The 14,302-nt window shown below is 39.3% G+C and overlaps 1 protein-coding gene across 3 annotated transcripts in view; it reads left to right on the top strand.

Moving 5' to 3' along the window:
* The first annotated feature begins 1,246 nt into the window (after positions 1 to 1,246).
* The window catches only part of ZDHHC21 (zDHHC palmitoyltransferase 21), a 34,147-nt gene continuing 21,091 nt past the window's right edge, over positions 1,247 to 14,302 (top strand). The window contains exons 1-8 of one of the 3 annotated variants that reach the window (XM_083884318.1): positions 1,247 to 1,278; positions 2,269 to 2,361; positions 4,903 to 5,130; positions 5,677 to 5,763; positions 6,028 to 6,226; positions 7,015 to 7,113; positions 9,216 to 9,327; positions 10,282 to 10,420. In XM_083884318.1, coding sequence (XP_083740444.1) covers positions 6,073 to 6,226; positions 7,015 to 7,113; positions 9,216 to 9,327; positions 10,282 to 10,420 — 504 coding nt within the window. In that variant the 5' untranslated portion in view covers positions 1,247 to 1,278; positions 2,269 to 2,361; positions 4,903 to 5,130; positions 5,677 to 5,763; positions 6,028 to 6,072. The remainder of the gene's footprint in view (positions 1,279 to 2,268; positions 2,362 to 4,902; positions 5,131 to 5,676; positions 5,764 to 6,027; positions 6,227 to 7,014; positions 7,114 to 9,215; positions 9,328 to 10,281; positions 10,421 to 14,302) is intronic. The other 2 variants (XM_083884316.1, XM_083884317.1) reach the window with 2 other exon arrangements.

The raw sequence follows: 14,302 nt of genomic DNA, 5'->3' as shown, positions 1-14,302 counted from the left end.
CCCATCAATTTACAGTGGGAACTATGCCACTCAGACAGATGGGGTACCTTTAGTAGCCAAAAGATCATATATGTTCATCAGCAATAGGTGCTTAAGGCATGATTCCCAGCTGGGAACACTGAAAATTTTGTCTGTTACAAGCTGTCTGTGGCTTTTAGTGGCAGCTAATCCCTCGTGGGTCTGAATCATCTTTTTAAAATGAATATTGGCTTCTGTGGCCAGGTAAGGGCCCTATGTGAACAAGGGGCATAGCACAGCAAGTGATCTGAATATCATAAAAATGCTGCAACTAGTCCGTGCTGATTGAGGAGAGAGGCCAGGATGCAGAATACAGAATTACAAGAGCAATTCTTTATTCATGAGCATGAAGTGTCCCATTCAAATCAGAACACACTGAATGTGTTTAACAACTGGTTCTTAAGCCTTTCATGCATTAATATACAACATGGTGTCACTATGCAGCTGATTTTTTTTCTTGATTTAGATGTCCCTGGAGTTAGTCTTGCTACAGCTACCTATGATGCCAGACAACGGCAGGGTTTCGCCAGAGGTGTTGGAAGTTCTGGGATTCTGATGGTATCTTTGTAGTTCAGAGATGCTTTTCCTCTTCATGCTGGCTTTAAGATCTGACACAAGACAGAGGATAAGAAGTTCTTTTCTGCAGGGTTGTCCTCCTCCGTGCAACGAACTGGGGCCTTTAAGCTATTGTGAAACAGTGGTTATGCAGTATACAAAGTAAAGCAAGTATCTCTTAAGGAAGCTAGTGTGAATTTATAGTACTGAGTTAATACAACTTCCAGCTATGAGGCCTAGCGGGTGCAGCTGCCATATTCTCCAGCTGGGAGACTGCGGCAGAGGCCTTGCCTGCAGCACTCACTTTTTGTCAGGGATTGCAAAGTGAAGCCGCAAAAATGAGGCGCGAAGAGCCCGCGCTGACTCAAGCCTGTGCTTGGAAACGGGGGAGTGACAGCGAGCTCCCGTCCTGGGGAAACGCGGCGGGACGGGGCACACGGGTCTCCACCGGGCACGGTACACGGCCCGCCGGGCAGGCACCTCTGCCCGCGCAGGAGGCGAGTACAGACCCGGCCGCGCCCGCCCTGGGCGCTCCTCTCGCACACGAAGCGAGACTCCCGCGCACCGCGGCCGCGAGGGGCACCCGGGCAGGCTCGGGCGGGCCCAAGGGCGGCTCTGCCCCCGCCGCTCCCTCCCCCGGGGCGCGGTCCCGCCCGCCGGGCCGCTCGGAGCGCGCACGCGCGGCTGGAGCGGCGGAAGCCCACGGTTGGTTCAGGCGCGCGCCCGGGCGGGGGGTGGCGCGCGCGACCCCCGTTCCCCCGGGAGCGGCGCCGGGAGCGGGGCGGGACGGGACGGGACGGGCCGCGGGAGGGGCGGGGGCGGCGGCACCGGCACCGGCACCGGCACCGGCATCGGCATCGGCATCGGCATCGGCATCTGCATCTCCTCGGGCACGGCCCCGCCGCGGCGGGCGGGCTCCCTTAGCTATGTAGGGAGCTGGGTAGGGAAACCCCGGTTAGATCTGCTGAGTGTCTCCCCAGCTGTGACACAAGGAAATGGTGCTGTCGCAGCTGCAGGGCGCTGGTCGCTCTGAGCAGGAGGAGGAAGGTGTTGGCTGTATTGAGGCGGTGGAAGGAGAGCACGTGGGTTCATTGGCTTTGTGTTCCGGCAGCGCCGCACGAGGAAATGTCCCTTGGCCTCCCCTGGTTTCACACTCATTTCCCAGCTCCAGCAGCTAGTCAAAGCAAATAACAGGTCTTCATTCCCCTCAGGCTGATGATCCAAACAGTAATGTTCTTAAAGTAACACGCATTATCTGCCCACAAGTGGCTGTTTGGTCAGCAGTTAGGTGAAGATAGTTTTCATGGACTTGTGATAAGGAGAGTAAGGTGTGCGTGTGTTAACATCAAGTCACATCCCTCTCCAAACCCAAGTGACATCTTTTATAAATGCAGCAGATGTTTACAGGTACGCTTTGCTAGATCCTATCAATGGAAAGTAACTGGGTGGGAATGTCTTGCCTACCTCAACAAACCTGTAACAGCCACCTAACCACTGTGTTGTGTCAAGGTCTCTACTGCAACCATCCACAAACACGAGAAATGCCACATGTGTGGGGTTTTGTCATAGCAAAAATATGCTGTTGCTTATATTAACTGGCTAACTGATCAGAATAGAAAATAACCTGTTATATGCTGCCTTTCAAACAAGTGATAATCGTTGTTTGTGTATCACACTATTTTTTGTCTCTTTCAGACGATACAGAAGACAGATGAAAAATCACCCTGTCTTGAGAGTGACGCCTGTATTTGCATAGTTCTGTCTTAATTGTGGAATTTGCCATCCAAGGTATGGTTTGAGGGTGGCTGATATTTGTTTTGGTTTTGTAATTATAAAAGTGAATATGGTCACGCAGGCCTCCGTTAGTGACTGAGGGGTAAAAATTTGGAGTATGTTTCCTTGATAGGCATTCTTTCAGTTTCCTTCTGAATGTCTCTTACTGCTTATTGCTCACACATTTTACAAGTAGGTCAGTCAGGAGCAAGTATTTCTGTAATTATATCTCTCTGTTTTGCTTGTTAAATTTCTTATTCTGAGGAAGTGCTGTGAAGTCATGTAAGCTCTGCTGCTCTGGTAAGATGGAAAACAGATGGATTCCTCAGTGGTCAGCAGTGTTTCTAGCTACATTTGGGTTTTTTGGCATCTATGGTTCTGTCAGTCTGCATGATTTTCACTTTGTAAATTCACGGTGATTACTCCCAGTCATCTTCTTGTCCTTCATGTGTTTGAAAGCAGTTTCCAGGATTGTTTCCTTCACCTTCCCACGAAACAGGGGGAGGCTAGTGGGCCTGGAGTTGCCTGGCTCCTCCTTCTTGTCCTTGAAAACAGGGTTTTCATTGATACGAGTTTTCTTTAGTCCTCTGGAATGTCACCCACCAGCATAAAACTTCCAGGTGTGATTGGGAATGACTTCACAGTGATGAGATCAGCTCTCTCAGCACTCAAGTTGGCACCTCAGCAGGTCGCATGGAATATTAGGTCCAGTTCACTTAAATTTTTGTTAATCTGATCCTCCCTCGTTCAGAGTAAGTCTTTTGTCCTCTACACTTTCCCATAGGTCTCAGGGACCTGGAATTCCAGAATGCAGGTCTTACCCATAAAAGAGCAAAGTAAACACGGTACTTTGACTTTTTTGTATAATTCTGATACTTTCAGCACCAGGCTGACATTTCCTCTAGCCTCCCTTATGCTGCTCATGTACCTGTACAAATGTTTCTCTTGGGATTTCATATCCCTCATGAGATTCAACTCTAAGAGGACCTTGGTTTTCCTAACCCTATCTTAGTGCACCTAAGTGGTGTTCTTGTGTCAGTTGCATGCATTGCACACACTTGTTGCAGCCCCCACTTTACCTTGGTTTGGCTGATTATGAGATCTCTGTTTTTTATATCGTTCTGCATCCTTTGCTTACAAACCGTGACCACCACTTCTTGCTCGTTCAGAGGTCACCACTTTCCTCTATCATCATTCCTTGTTTAAGCATTCCTCAAGTTGATTAACCAGCCTCTTGGCGAAGAGGCTTTTACCCTATGCAATTTCAGGTGGATCTTGTTCCCCTTCACCCTCAGTTCTTGAGACTCACAGAAGGTTCTCTGGATGTAAATGCTACACAGCCACTTGCCCATTTGCAGGATATGTCTGCTTCACCTCAAGTTCTCTGCCTTCACCAGCAGCATGAACAAGACACCACTTGGCTACCAGAGTTTGGCCAGCACCCTGTGAACTGTGTAGTCATGCTTGGTACACTCCTGGGTCTCTCCTGGCTGTGTCCATAGTGCCTAAATGGAAGAGCAGCTGAGGGTAATAGTCTAAGGGCCAGATTACTGCCAGTCTCAGTAACAGTCTGTCCATGTTATCAAAGACCCAGGCCCCTGGCAAGCAGCATAATTATCCAGGTGACAGGTTGGGCCAGTAGATGTGTCTTTGTCCCAGAAGCAGGGACCCACCACTGTTCATTACCCTATGCTTCACGTACTGCCAAAGGACTCAGGCACAGATGGCTCAGAGGCTTTCTTGAACGGAACTTCCTGTCCATGCATGCTGCCAGGGGCTCAGAACCTGCTCTGTAGATCAGAGCTGCAGGCAGAACAGGAACTGTCTTCTTGGTGCTGGGGCTCAGAGACTCTCAGACTTTGCTGTGCTCTGCATCTCCACATCCAGCTTGATAAGCTGAGGCTCTGTCTGCTTCTCCTCATGCAGTGGGGGTTTCTGTAGCTGAAGGAACTTAGTGGGGATCTTGTCAGTCTCCTTTTCAGCACTCCTGAATGCCTCACCTCCCTCAGCTTGTCTGCTTGAAGAGATGGGTCCCTCACTACTGCATGCTTAGAAGTATGTTTTTTCAATTCTAAACCTCCTGGTTGCCACAGCTAGCTTACGAGAGCCGCATTAAGAACTGGCAGATTCATTGGTATAATACCACATTGTTTTGTGTCTAGAGCCTGTACATCAGTGTGTAGCATATTAATACCATGTAGTATTAGCTATTACATTAGCTAATTTTACATTAGCTATTACATCCATGTAATAGCTAGTAGTGCATATGTGCTAGATATTAAGAGAGCTTATAGGCCTAAATAGGTTTTATGAGTATCATCAACTTAAAAACAAGTTTTAACAACACAGCAGCTTTATTCAATATACAATATGGTTCTAAAAGCAAATATTAGGAAATTCGGTATTTTTAGGATAGAAAAAACCTTTTTTTTACTCTGCTATGCTTGAATGGGAACACTGTTACATTAGAAGACAGCAAACAAAGGTTATGATAAATAATGCAAAGGCGAAGTGTGGAAAAATGAGAGCTTGTTGTTTGGGTCTGATTTTGATAAGACATCTCAAAAAAGAAGAAAAGACATTAATGAAATTTGTCAGTAAGATTAAGTAAGGAAATTCTGAATGCAATTGAGGACAGTCAAGCATGAAACAAGTAAGCAAAACCCCTGGAAACAGATGTTTGATAAACAAAGGTTCAGTGCAACAAGAAGGTGAAAGGAATGGAAGGAAATCCATCAGAAATGGACAAGATTCCTGAAACCCAGAAATTGGGGAAACTAATGGGTAAGAGAGTAGATTGGGATTTATGTGTGCATTGCAGTAATAAAATACATGTGTGAAGGTAGTCTTGACAAAAAAAAAAATTAAAAGTAGTAATCCCTCCCCTGATAGTTGTTCTGAATAGTGGTTAAAACTTAGTGCTGTGTTTGTTATGGAGATCGATTTATGAAGCTCAGAGGTTCACATTGTAGGACTTGGTGAGGTTTCTTTGGTCTAAAACCAAAAGTGACCAGCCCACTAAAATGTAAAGATGGAAACCTTGATGTCTTAAATGTGATTAATAGAAAATGTTCTATTGTGCGATATTTTTATTAATCTTTGTGAAAGATATCAGGGTAATGGCTCCTTTCTCCCTTGGTTTGCTATTAATTGTCATGAAGGAGGTTTTTTAAGCAATGAAACTCCTAATTCTTGGTGAAGCTTTTCACTATTTCAGCATAAAAGCTTTAAGAAAACAACCACAAAATGTAGGAGGAGGCTATAATAGAGAGGTAGGGGGAATCTTTGTGGAACATAAATAATCCCCTATATTTCTTATTTGCTTTGCAGCCTTTTTACTTTGATGGAAGAGTTTTCTTTGCTGCTGTCAACTGACTGACAGTTGCTGCTTTACCTATTACTTAATAGTTTTCCCAGGTAATGTCTTTACTTGCATCTTGTGATAAATGTTACTTTTTAGCTAAATATAACTAATTTGTGAGGTCATAAAATGTTTTGCTACTTGATACTTGAAAAATGTATATGAAATATTTTTAAGTCTTTATGTAATTCTTTAAATCAACAGCTGACAGTTTTTTTTCTTTCTTACTTTAATGTATGAATTTGAATGTATGCACCATATAGGTTGCAATATACTAGTTAATTTACTCTTTTTTTAAAAAAAAATATTTATTTCTTTAGGATTATCTTCCTGGGTCCTGTCAATTTATTACCTGTTTGTGTTCAATGGGGCAACGAATTCACTTTGTGGTGGATCCTCAGGGTTGGTGCTGCATGGGCCTAATTATCTTTGTCTGGCTGTACAATACAATCTTCATTCCAAAGGTCATCCTTTTTCCTCATTATGAAGAAGGAAATATTTCAGTTGTGGCAGTTTTGTGTAAGTAATTTTAACCTTTTTCTACTAATAAAATAGTGTTTCTACTTACATACATTAAAAAAAAAATTCCTGTCAGAAAATAAAAACTAGGGTGAAAGTAAAGACAAAAGGTAGGATAAAGGATAAGACACATCCTACATTTTTGTGTTCTGAGAGGCTGAGACACTTCACTTCACAGGTGTTACTTTAGAACTTGTTTTTGTGGAAGTTGGTGAAAAGCCTGAATGTGGCTTTCAGGTCCTGTACTGAGAACTTGTTGACAGGATTTCAGGTTCACATCTCTAAGTGCCTTTCCGAATTTGGTGTGATAGTACTGAAGACTGGCAACAAACTAAGTGTTAGTTTTGTTATACGTCCCTCTGTGGGTTAGCTCATATGAGTTCTGCTGATAGGTTTTGGGGAAAAGGCTTGAATTATGGCTTGAACAGACTTCAAGGTGAAGATGTGCTACTGGGAATATCTTTCATATTGAGTTGTGGTGTGATTGGTGCTTGTGTGGTAAGACAGAGGACCTTCTTAAAAACAGTCGTGTGGTTATTGTAGCACCTGCTATCAGAACTGTATCAGTGCTATCAGAACTGCTTACTACTTTTTTCTTACTACTTTTTTCTTACTACTCTATTTATTGGGGAGTACTTAATGTTGTATACTTAATATCAAAATATATCTGATAATATATGAATGAGAAGGCTGAGTGTTTTCCAACTCAGTTCTGGAGCATCTATATTCTTGATGTAGTGTGCTTTGTGTGTATGAAAAAGACTAACAAATGCTTATTTATTTTTTAGGTTATTACTTTTGCTCATTGTTTTGTGTAGCTTCATTATTTAGAGCCTCAGTAGCAGATCCAGGAAAACTACCTGAAAATCCAAAGATCCCAATTACAGGTATGTTGAATTGTTTCTTTATAACTGAACGAAAGTTATGTTAGTATCTTCAAACTAATTAGGAATAAAATTGACTTTGTGAGATTTAATGGAAACCATGAGCTGTCCCTGCTGAATAAAGTTCTTACGTCACTGTATTTAAGTTGTAAATTTCTAGCACTTTTCCTTATGTAGTCTCAAAACTTATTTTTCTAAAACTTGTCCAGAATAAATGCCTAAATTCTAAATGCCCAGAATAAAATTTTGCTCTGTTCCTGGTGCTACTGAAAATCTAGGATGATGTGTTTAGAAACATGGTCTTTTTAGCCTTAGTGCTGATGATACAATGTGCATGACGTAGCTGATTGTAGAAAGGGGTGTATCTCCTCGGGATTCAGATGTGTCAACACTAATTGCAGAAGATCTCATGCCAATGTTCTTTTTGCTTCTGGCAACTGATCCTTTGATCCAGTAAAATGTCAAGTGTTTCAGACTTCGGTTCTGGAGTCAAAGTTTTTGCTGCAGGAAGAGAAACTTGCATTTTGCAACCTGAGCTAGATAATGAAGACACTCACTAGTTACAGACAGTTACATTGATACTGAAATTTTCATTTACCTTTAAAATATCAGGAGCGGTGCAAATTCCCTTTGTACACAATTTTTTTTTTCTAGTTTGAGGTATCTCTTTGCAAAGCTCTCCAAGCTTTGCATGCTCCATTCAGTCCATATGGCAGTCATACTTAATAAGTACTTCTGAAGGTGAAATATTTAGGCTAGGTCATGACTGATATTTTGGTTTGGTGTGTGATATGTCAGGAGTTTTGTACTTTCGGAGGTAGAACTTCAGTTATCTTGTATTCTCTAGGCTGACAGGAGCTACATTTTTTCATAGTATAAATTGTGTTAAAAAATGAGTTGGTGTGTTTCTGAACTCTGCTGGTAGCTACCCTATTAGTGAGTGACACCTTTGTGACACTGCATTTATGGGAACAGATTGTAAATCAGTTTCCATCTGTCATTATTACTAGTTTAATGATCTCAGATATTGGGTTTCTTTACTTCCAGTGTCCAAATGTTATTTTGCAGCAAGAAAGACCAGATTAGAGCTGCCTGCAGGTGGCTCAGAAGTACTAAATATAACTTTATTTTGTTTACATAGTGACAGTGTTTTACAGTAAAATTTCAGAATGTCCTACTGTAAATATTTTTTTTTCATTTTTTCCCTCTCTCCCTGAGATCTGAGAACTTTTTGTGCCTCAAAAAAAGTTTATTTAGGTAGAAACAAAGTTTAACAGTCAAAGTATTTAAGTTTTTCAATCATCCACCTGTTTTCTTTAAAGACAGAAGATATATGCTTTTGTGACTGGAATTATTTCAGTGTTAATCTTATTTGTTTCCCATGTGAAGATGAAATTTTTGAACATACAATTTGAATTTTCGTTTCCAAAGAATTCTTCTAATTTGGGTGGTGCAGTTTGAGATAAATAATAGCCAAGCTGAGCAATAGTACTCCTGGTACTTTCAGCTACTCAGTATCTCTGGAGATTAGTTTTTGAAGAATCTCACATTAGTAATTTAAAAATAGTATGTATTTGTAAATACAAGTCTATTCTCTATCTCTTTCTTTGATTACCTTATGTGTAAAATTGCATATGGTGATACGCGTGCCTTTAAAATGCTTTGAGATGGAAGATGCTCCTGAAGTGTTCATTGTGTGTCATATTTTAGTTAGCTAGCAGTAGCAGTATTAGGAGGTTCTGGAACAGCAGTGAAATTGTATCCTGACTCTGTCTAGCAGATAAATTTTGCACAGTAGAAATGTAAGGAAATAATTGAGTTACAATCCTCCTTGTCTGAGTCACAGCTTTTGTGCTGTAATAATTACTTCGTAGAAATTTATAGGAAGAGAGAACATTTTGGAGAAGGAAACTGGCACAGAGTAGCAGTAATATCTTCCAGTTTAATTAAGGTCACAGTGAGAAAAAGCTTTTTATGTGGTGCTTATCCTTCTCAAATCATAGTAAGATTTGTTTTTTTAATTAGAATTATAAGCATACAGATTTATTGTGAGCACACATTACTGAGTTTAAATCTCTCTAACGTGTCTTTACATTTTCACCTAGAACTAGAGCATTGGGAGTTATGTAACAAATGCAATATGATGAGACCAAAGCGTTCACACCATTGCAGTCGCTGTGGACATTGTGTGAGGAGGATGGATCATCACTGTCCATGGTAAAACCAGGACATTTCTTCCAATAATCTACTGTTGTTTTAGTGAATCACTTTGAAATTTGTGGTCTTGACTGCTGCTCATTTTTCCTGTTTCTTTCCCAGTGGTGCTTAATCATTTAGGCATTTAAAGCAGGGAAGTAATAAATTTTAGCATTCATATTTCACCTGTAAAACTCAGCGTAAGTGAAAATAACCATTTCTGAAAGTAGTTCTGAGGTATCATTTTTAGCAAGACAAACTGCAGAGGACAGAATTGACATCAGGATTCCCTTATATTGATTTCGCCATTTTTCAAACTACCCTTTTTGTCAAGTTTTTGCTACTTCAGAGAATAGTACTAGTATAGTGCTTCTGTCACACTGGCTTAGCTTGATACTGATGTCTGTCCCAATGCTTGTATGAAATTGCATCTATGTAACTTCTGTGAAGCAAACTATGCCCCAGTTTTAAAGGTTTTTGATCTAGTACTTAGAATAGATACAAGGATAGAATCCTTGTGTTTCTTTTACTCTTTTCGTGTTGGAGTATGCAGATGGAGTTTCTTCTGTGTTGTCTTCTGTGCCTTTGGTTCATTTCTAAGTCATGTTTCTGTGTTATTGGGGTAGCCTGTGATCACATTTCTTTTAAAACATTTGTTTGCATTTCCAGTTTTTGGACTCTCTGTGGTTCACAACCTGTGAAATGTGTTGAGAAGATATATTACTGTGAAATTGTGCAGACTTTAAGAAACCAATTCTATTATGAGAGTATTACTTAAAGTTGCAGTAGTACCTTTGCTATATGATAATACAGAGCAGCATGTCTCTTATTCTAAGCCATGATCTCAGTAGCACAACCTACACTTGAAGGCATCCAGTAGTTTGCTCCATAAGCAATCATCAAGTCTTCTGTTCACAGTATCATAACTTTAGTGTTAAATTTCTCTTTACATATGGACACTTTGTTTCTCTGCAGGATTAATAATTGTGTTGGTGAAGACAATCACTGGCTGTTTTTACAGCTGTGTTTCTACACTCAGATCCTTAGCTCCTATACGCTGATACTTGACTTCTGCCATTACTACTACTTCTTGCCTTTGAAAAAAGAAAACTGGGTAAGAACATGTCTTCTCTCTGAAGCGGACAAATAGCATTGCAATGTAGTTTGTTTTGGCATCTCATTACTACACATTTTTGGTGGCTCGGCTTCACTCTCAGTCGAGAGAGTTCAAGTAGCTGTATGTTATTAGGTAAGGAAACTGATTTATGGTAAGTAGCAAAATACTTTTATGAAAGAGCATGTGATTTCTATGTGCTAAAAACACAACACTAGTTTCCTTAGAAATCTAGGAAAGGAGGAAAGAACCAGCTAGCTTTCTTAAGAAGTGGTTATGAGTACTGGAAAGATGTAAGGTAATTACTCTACGCGCATTCAAATTTTCTTTTACTTTCTCCAAAGCAGAATTATGCTGAATATATAGCTATTCTAACGTCATGTTTTGAAAAGCTGATATTGCTTTTTTAAGAAAGGAGAAAGACACATGATCATTCTGCAAGGGGAAAAACATACATTGGTTTTGTAGCAGTATTTTGTGTTGCTTTGAAAAGGTTATGTGGGTTAAGAAAGAATTAAGTTTGATTTGTTTTATGTGGACTATATATAAATAGTTAGAGTATTTCCATGTCTTGTCATCAGTAAAAGGCAGTTGTATACACAGAAAAAACAGACTTACCAACTAGACTAGAGTAAAAAATTAAGGAATTTCTTGTAAAGTTGCTATCTGTTGCTCATTTATGCCTATTATCTGTAGTATTCAGAACATTGAAGAGGGTTTCTTGAAAGTTGCTGAGTGCTTTGCCAGAACAGCGAAGTTAGAACTCTTTCTTTATAAGAAAACTGTTACGCCATCTTGCGTATGAAAAAGCATAAAAACTTCTAGCCTAAATCTGAAATGAACTTTGTATTTTTACTGGACTATAACAAATACAAGAACACTAAAGAGAAAAACCTAGAAAATAAGTTTAAATCATTTTCAAAATTAGGTAACGTGCCAAATGTCAGAAGTGAGAAGAATAAGATCATCACAGACATTGCACTCTAAATTTTGTTCAGATTTTTTTCTGAATACTGAGGTGCAGAAGATTTTTTAATTCTGTGTTGATGTCACACCCCATCATACTCTCTGCTGGTGATGTCATACTCATCTTTCCAGGCTACTGGAACCTGATCCTTCATTGTGGGCAAGGCAAGTCCCATTTTCCATTTTTTAACAACTAAAGTTTATCATATGATTTTGTATCCTACATTATGTAAGAATTTCACTTTGTGAAAAATTCTACTTCTGGAAAAGGATGAGACGTAGTCTTCCGAGCTTCTTATTTGTTCCTGTATCAGTCTGAAGTGGATGTGATGTTCCTGTTAAAGTGTATGTGAAGATGATGTGGCAAAGGAGAGCTGAAAGTGTAGGAAGATTGTATTCCTTGGATAATCCAAAACTGATAATAATGCTATATTCAAATTCATAGACACCAAGTTTTATTATGGAGAATGTTCCAAAGTTGAGGATTTTTGTAACTCTTTCTTTGAAAAAATTTTATTCTAAAGGAATTTAATTACTTTTTCCATGTACATCAATACTTCAATTTATATAATTAAAGGGACTCTAGAAATATGGAACAGAAAATAATTTGCTGTCTGCTTGGAGCATCTTTCTGTAGGCACTGAAACAGACTTGTTAGCTTCTAATAGTATAATGTCATGTTAGGGTATTTCCTTTTTATTGTGAATGATCCCTGAAAATATTACTTCATGTAATTATACTGTGTTAGGTAACGAGCCAAAGTTCTGTCTGTTAGCCTTACTTTTTAAAATAGTGTGAAGGGTAACCAAATTATTTTTTTGGGGGTGGTCTGTGCAAGAGAAGGAAAGGGAAATCGTGTTTACTTCAGAGGTTTTATAATATCTGAAGAGGTGATAATAAATAATCATTAATGATGACTGTTCAAAAAACAAGTATGAATATGTATAAAACTTGCTGTTGCTGGTATAACTGGATTCATTTGATGTCTTTTGGAGAGAGGCCTAATTTTAATATCTACCCCTTTGACAGGTTAGGAGGCAGAATACATATGCAACAATTATTTTAACCCATTTTAGTGTGTTTGCCTGAAGAGTGGATCAGGTTCCTGTGTTTGGCTGCCTAAGTTTACAGGGAGCTGTGGAAGAAATCAAGTACTTTGCTCTGTTTAGTTTTGTTTCATTTTACCTGTGGTTTTATTTGGCTTTATCAATTTCAGTATGTGAACATACGGACACTCAAATGGCACTCTTCCTTTTAAAAAGTGGATCTCTGCTATAGTATACAGTATCCTGTGCCCCAGAGAAAAAAATATATTTATACTATATAGAAAAACAGTAGACACAGTAGGCCTGGGCTGTTCAGACCTTCATTAAGTACCGTGTAACATTGAATAGTATTTTGCTTTCTCAGTTTTTCAGCTGCAGAATGGGGGAGCACACAGTGAAGTAGAGAAGACTAAAACAGTTTTTTTGGGATGCCTAGTCAATATATCTCTCTGGAAGATGACACCAAGTTCCATGAAGCTGATTTTTTAAAGTGTTGCTAGGGTGCCACAGAATAATTTGTTAGAGCTATGTCTTTTTGACACCAAATGAACAGGACTGAGAAGATTGGCTTAGTAGTTGTTAGGGTTTTAGGCACGCATCCTGCAAGATTCCTATTGTTTTCATGTATCAATTAAAGCTGTATTATCACACAGAGGGTGCAGTACCTTCAGCCTTTCACAAAAGCGCTCTTCTTTGTTGAAATTTTGGCTGTAACTGAGAGCTTACATTTTCTGAATTGACAGGGGCTAGTGTTTAGCACAGATTGAAAGAACTGAGTAATTTTTTTTCTGAACAGCCATCTGGAATAAGCTTATCCTTGCTCATTAAAAATACTTGTGAATTTTTTGGCAGTGTGCCTTCATCTAAATTTTTATTCTTCAGATATAAAGTAGTGCATAACACAGAAGTTGTAGAATTAAAATTGCTTTTAGTGCTATTGTGAAATAATAATTTTATTACAGTACTGATTAATGCATTGTGAAAATTAATCAGCATGTTAGTTTGTCTTTCTGAATTAAAACTTGTGGTTTTATTTTTAAAGGATCAAGAAAGAAAACCCCCAAAATTTAATTAATTATTCTGAGTTAAGGGTAATAGCTCTAAAGGTAGTGGAGGAAGCTGTTTCTGCATATAGGATCTTTCAGCTCCACATGTTACTGCAGAAAATTGCTTCGTAGTAGTCTTGGTTCTTGTAACTGATACAGGATCAGAAAGTTAGGTTATGGTTGTTGCCTCTGTTTGTCCAGCAGGAGGAGTGCAATTACTGCTAGAAATAAAGGAGATGGTAATTAAATTGATTATGTGGGATGATAGCACAAGAAAAATATAAATAAAATCAGTGTATTAGTTCTTCTGCAAGCTTTGCTGATTTTCAGAGGTTAACACAGGAATATTCTTAATTTTACTTGTTCATGAAAAAATGTCAGGAAGTCTGTATCTTTTAGGAAGTAGTCAATCTTGTGAATAGTGAGATGAGAAGAACAGATGCTAGGCTTCTCATCACTACATAGTTGCTCTCTCCATGGCTGTGCTGGCACAGATTCTAGATACAGCTGGTCGAATTGCAAAGGTAAATGCTTTGGCAGTATATTTTACCTTATATAGAAAGCTTTTAATCTTTTAAGCAAAAGAAATTCTGCTGATACATTCATGTTTACTAGAAATGTTGCTACAATAATTGCCATAGCCAAACTTCCTGACATCCAAAAACCTATGCCCCTTTGCTGTGGTTTAGTTTTATTTTGTTCCTGTTTCTGCAATTACTAATCATTGTCTTTGACTTTGGAAAAGTTTTTTTTGCGGTAATATTAATGTTGACTAATATTAAGTAAAATCTGAAAATATGTATCATCCAAAGTCCATTTATAGT

This window comes from Zosterops lateralis (genome assembly GCF_965231275.1).
Source record: "Zosterops lateralis genome assembly, chromosome: Z".
Lineage (NCBI taxonomy): Eukaryota > Metazoa > Chordata > Aves > Passeriformes > Zosteropidae > Zosterops > Zosterops lateralis.
Note: the sequence above shows the minus strand (reverse complement) of the source record. Positions and strands in the feature narration are given on the sequence as shown.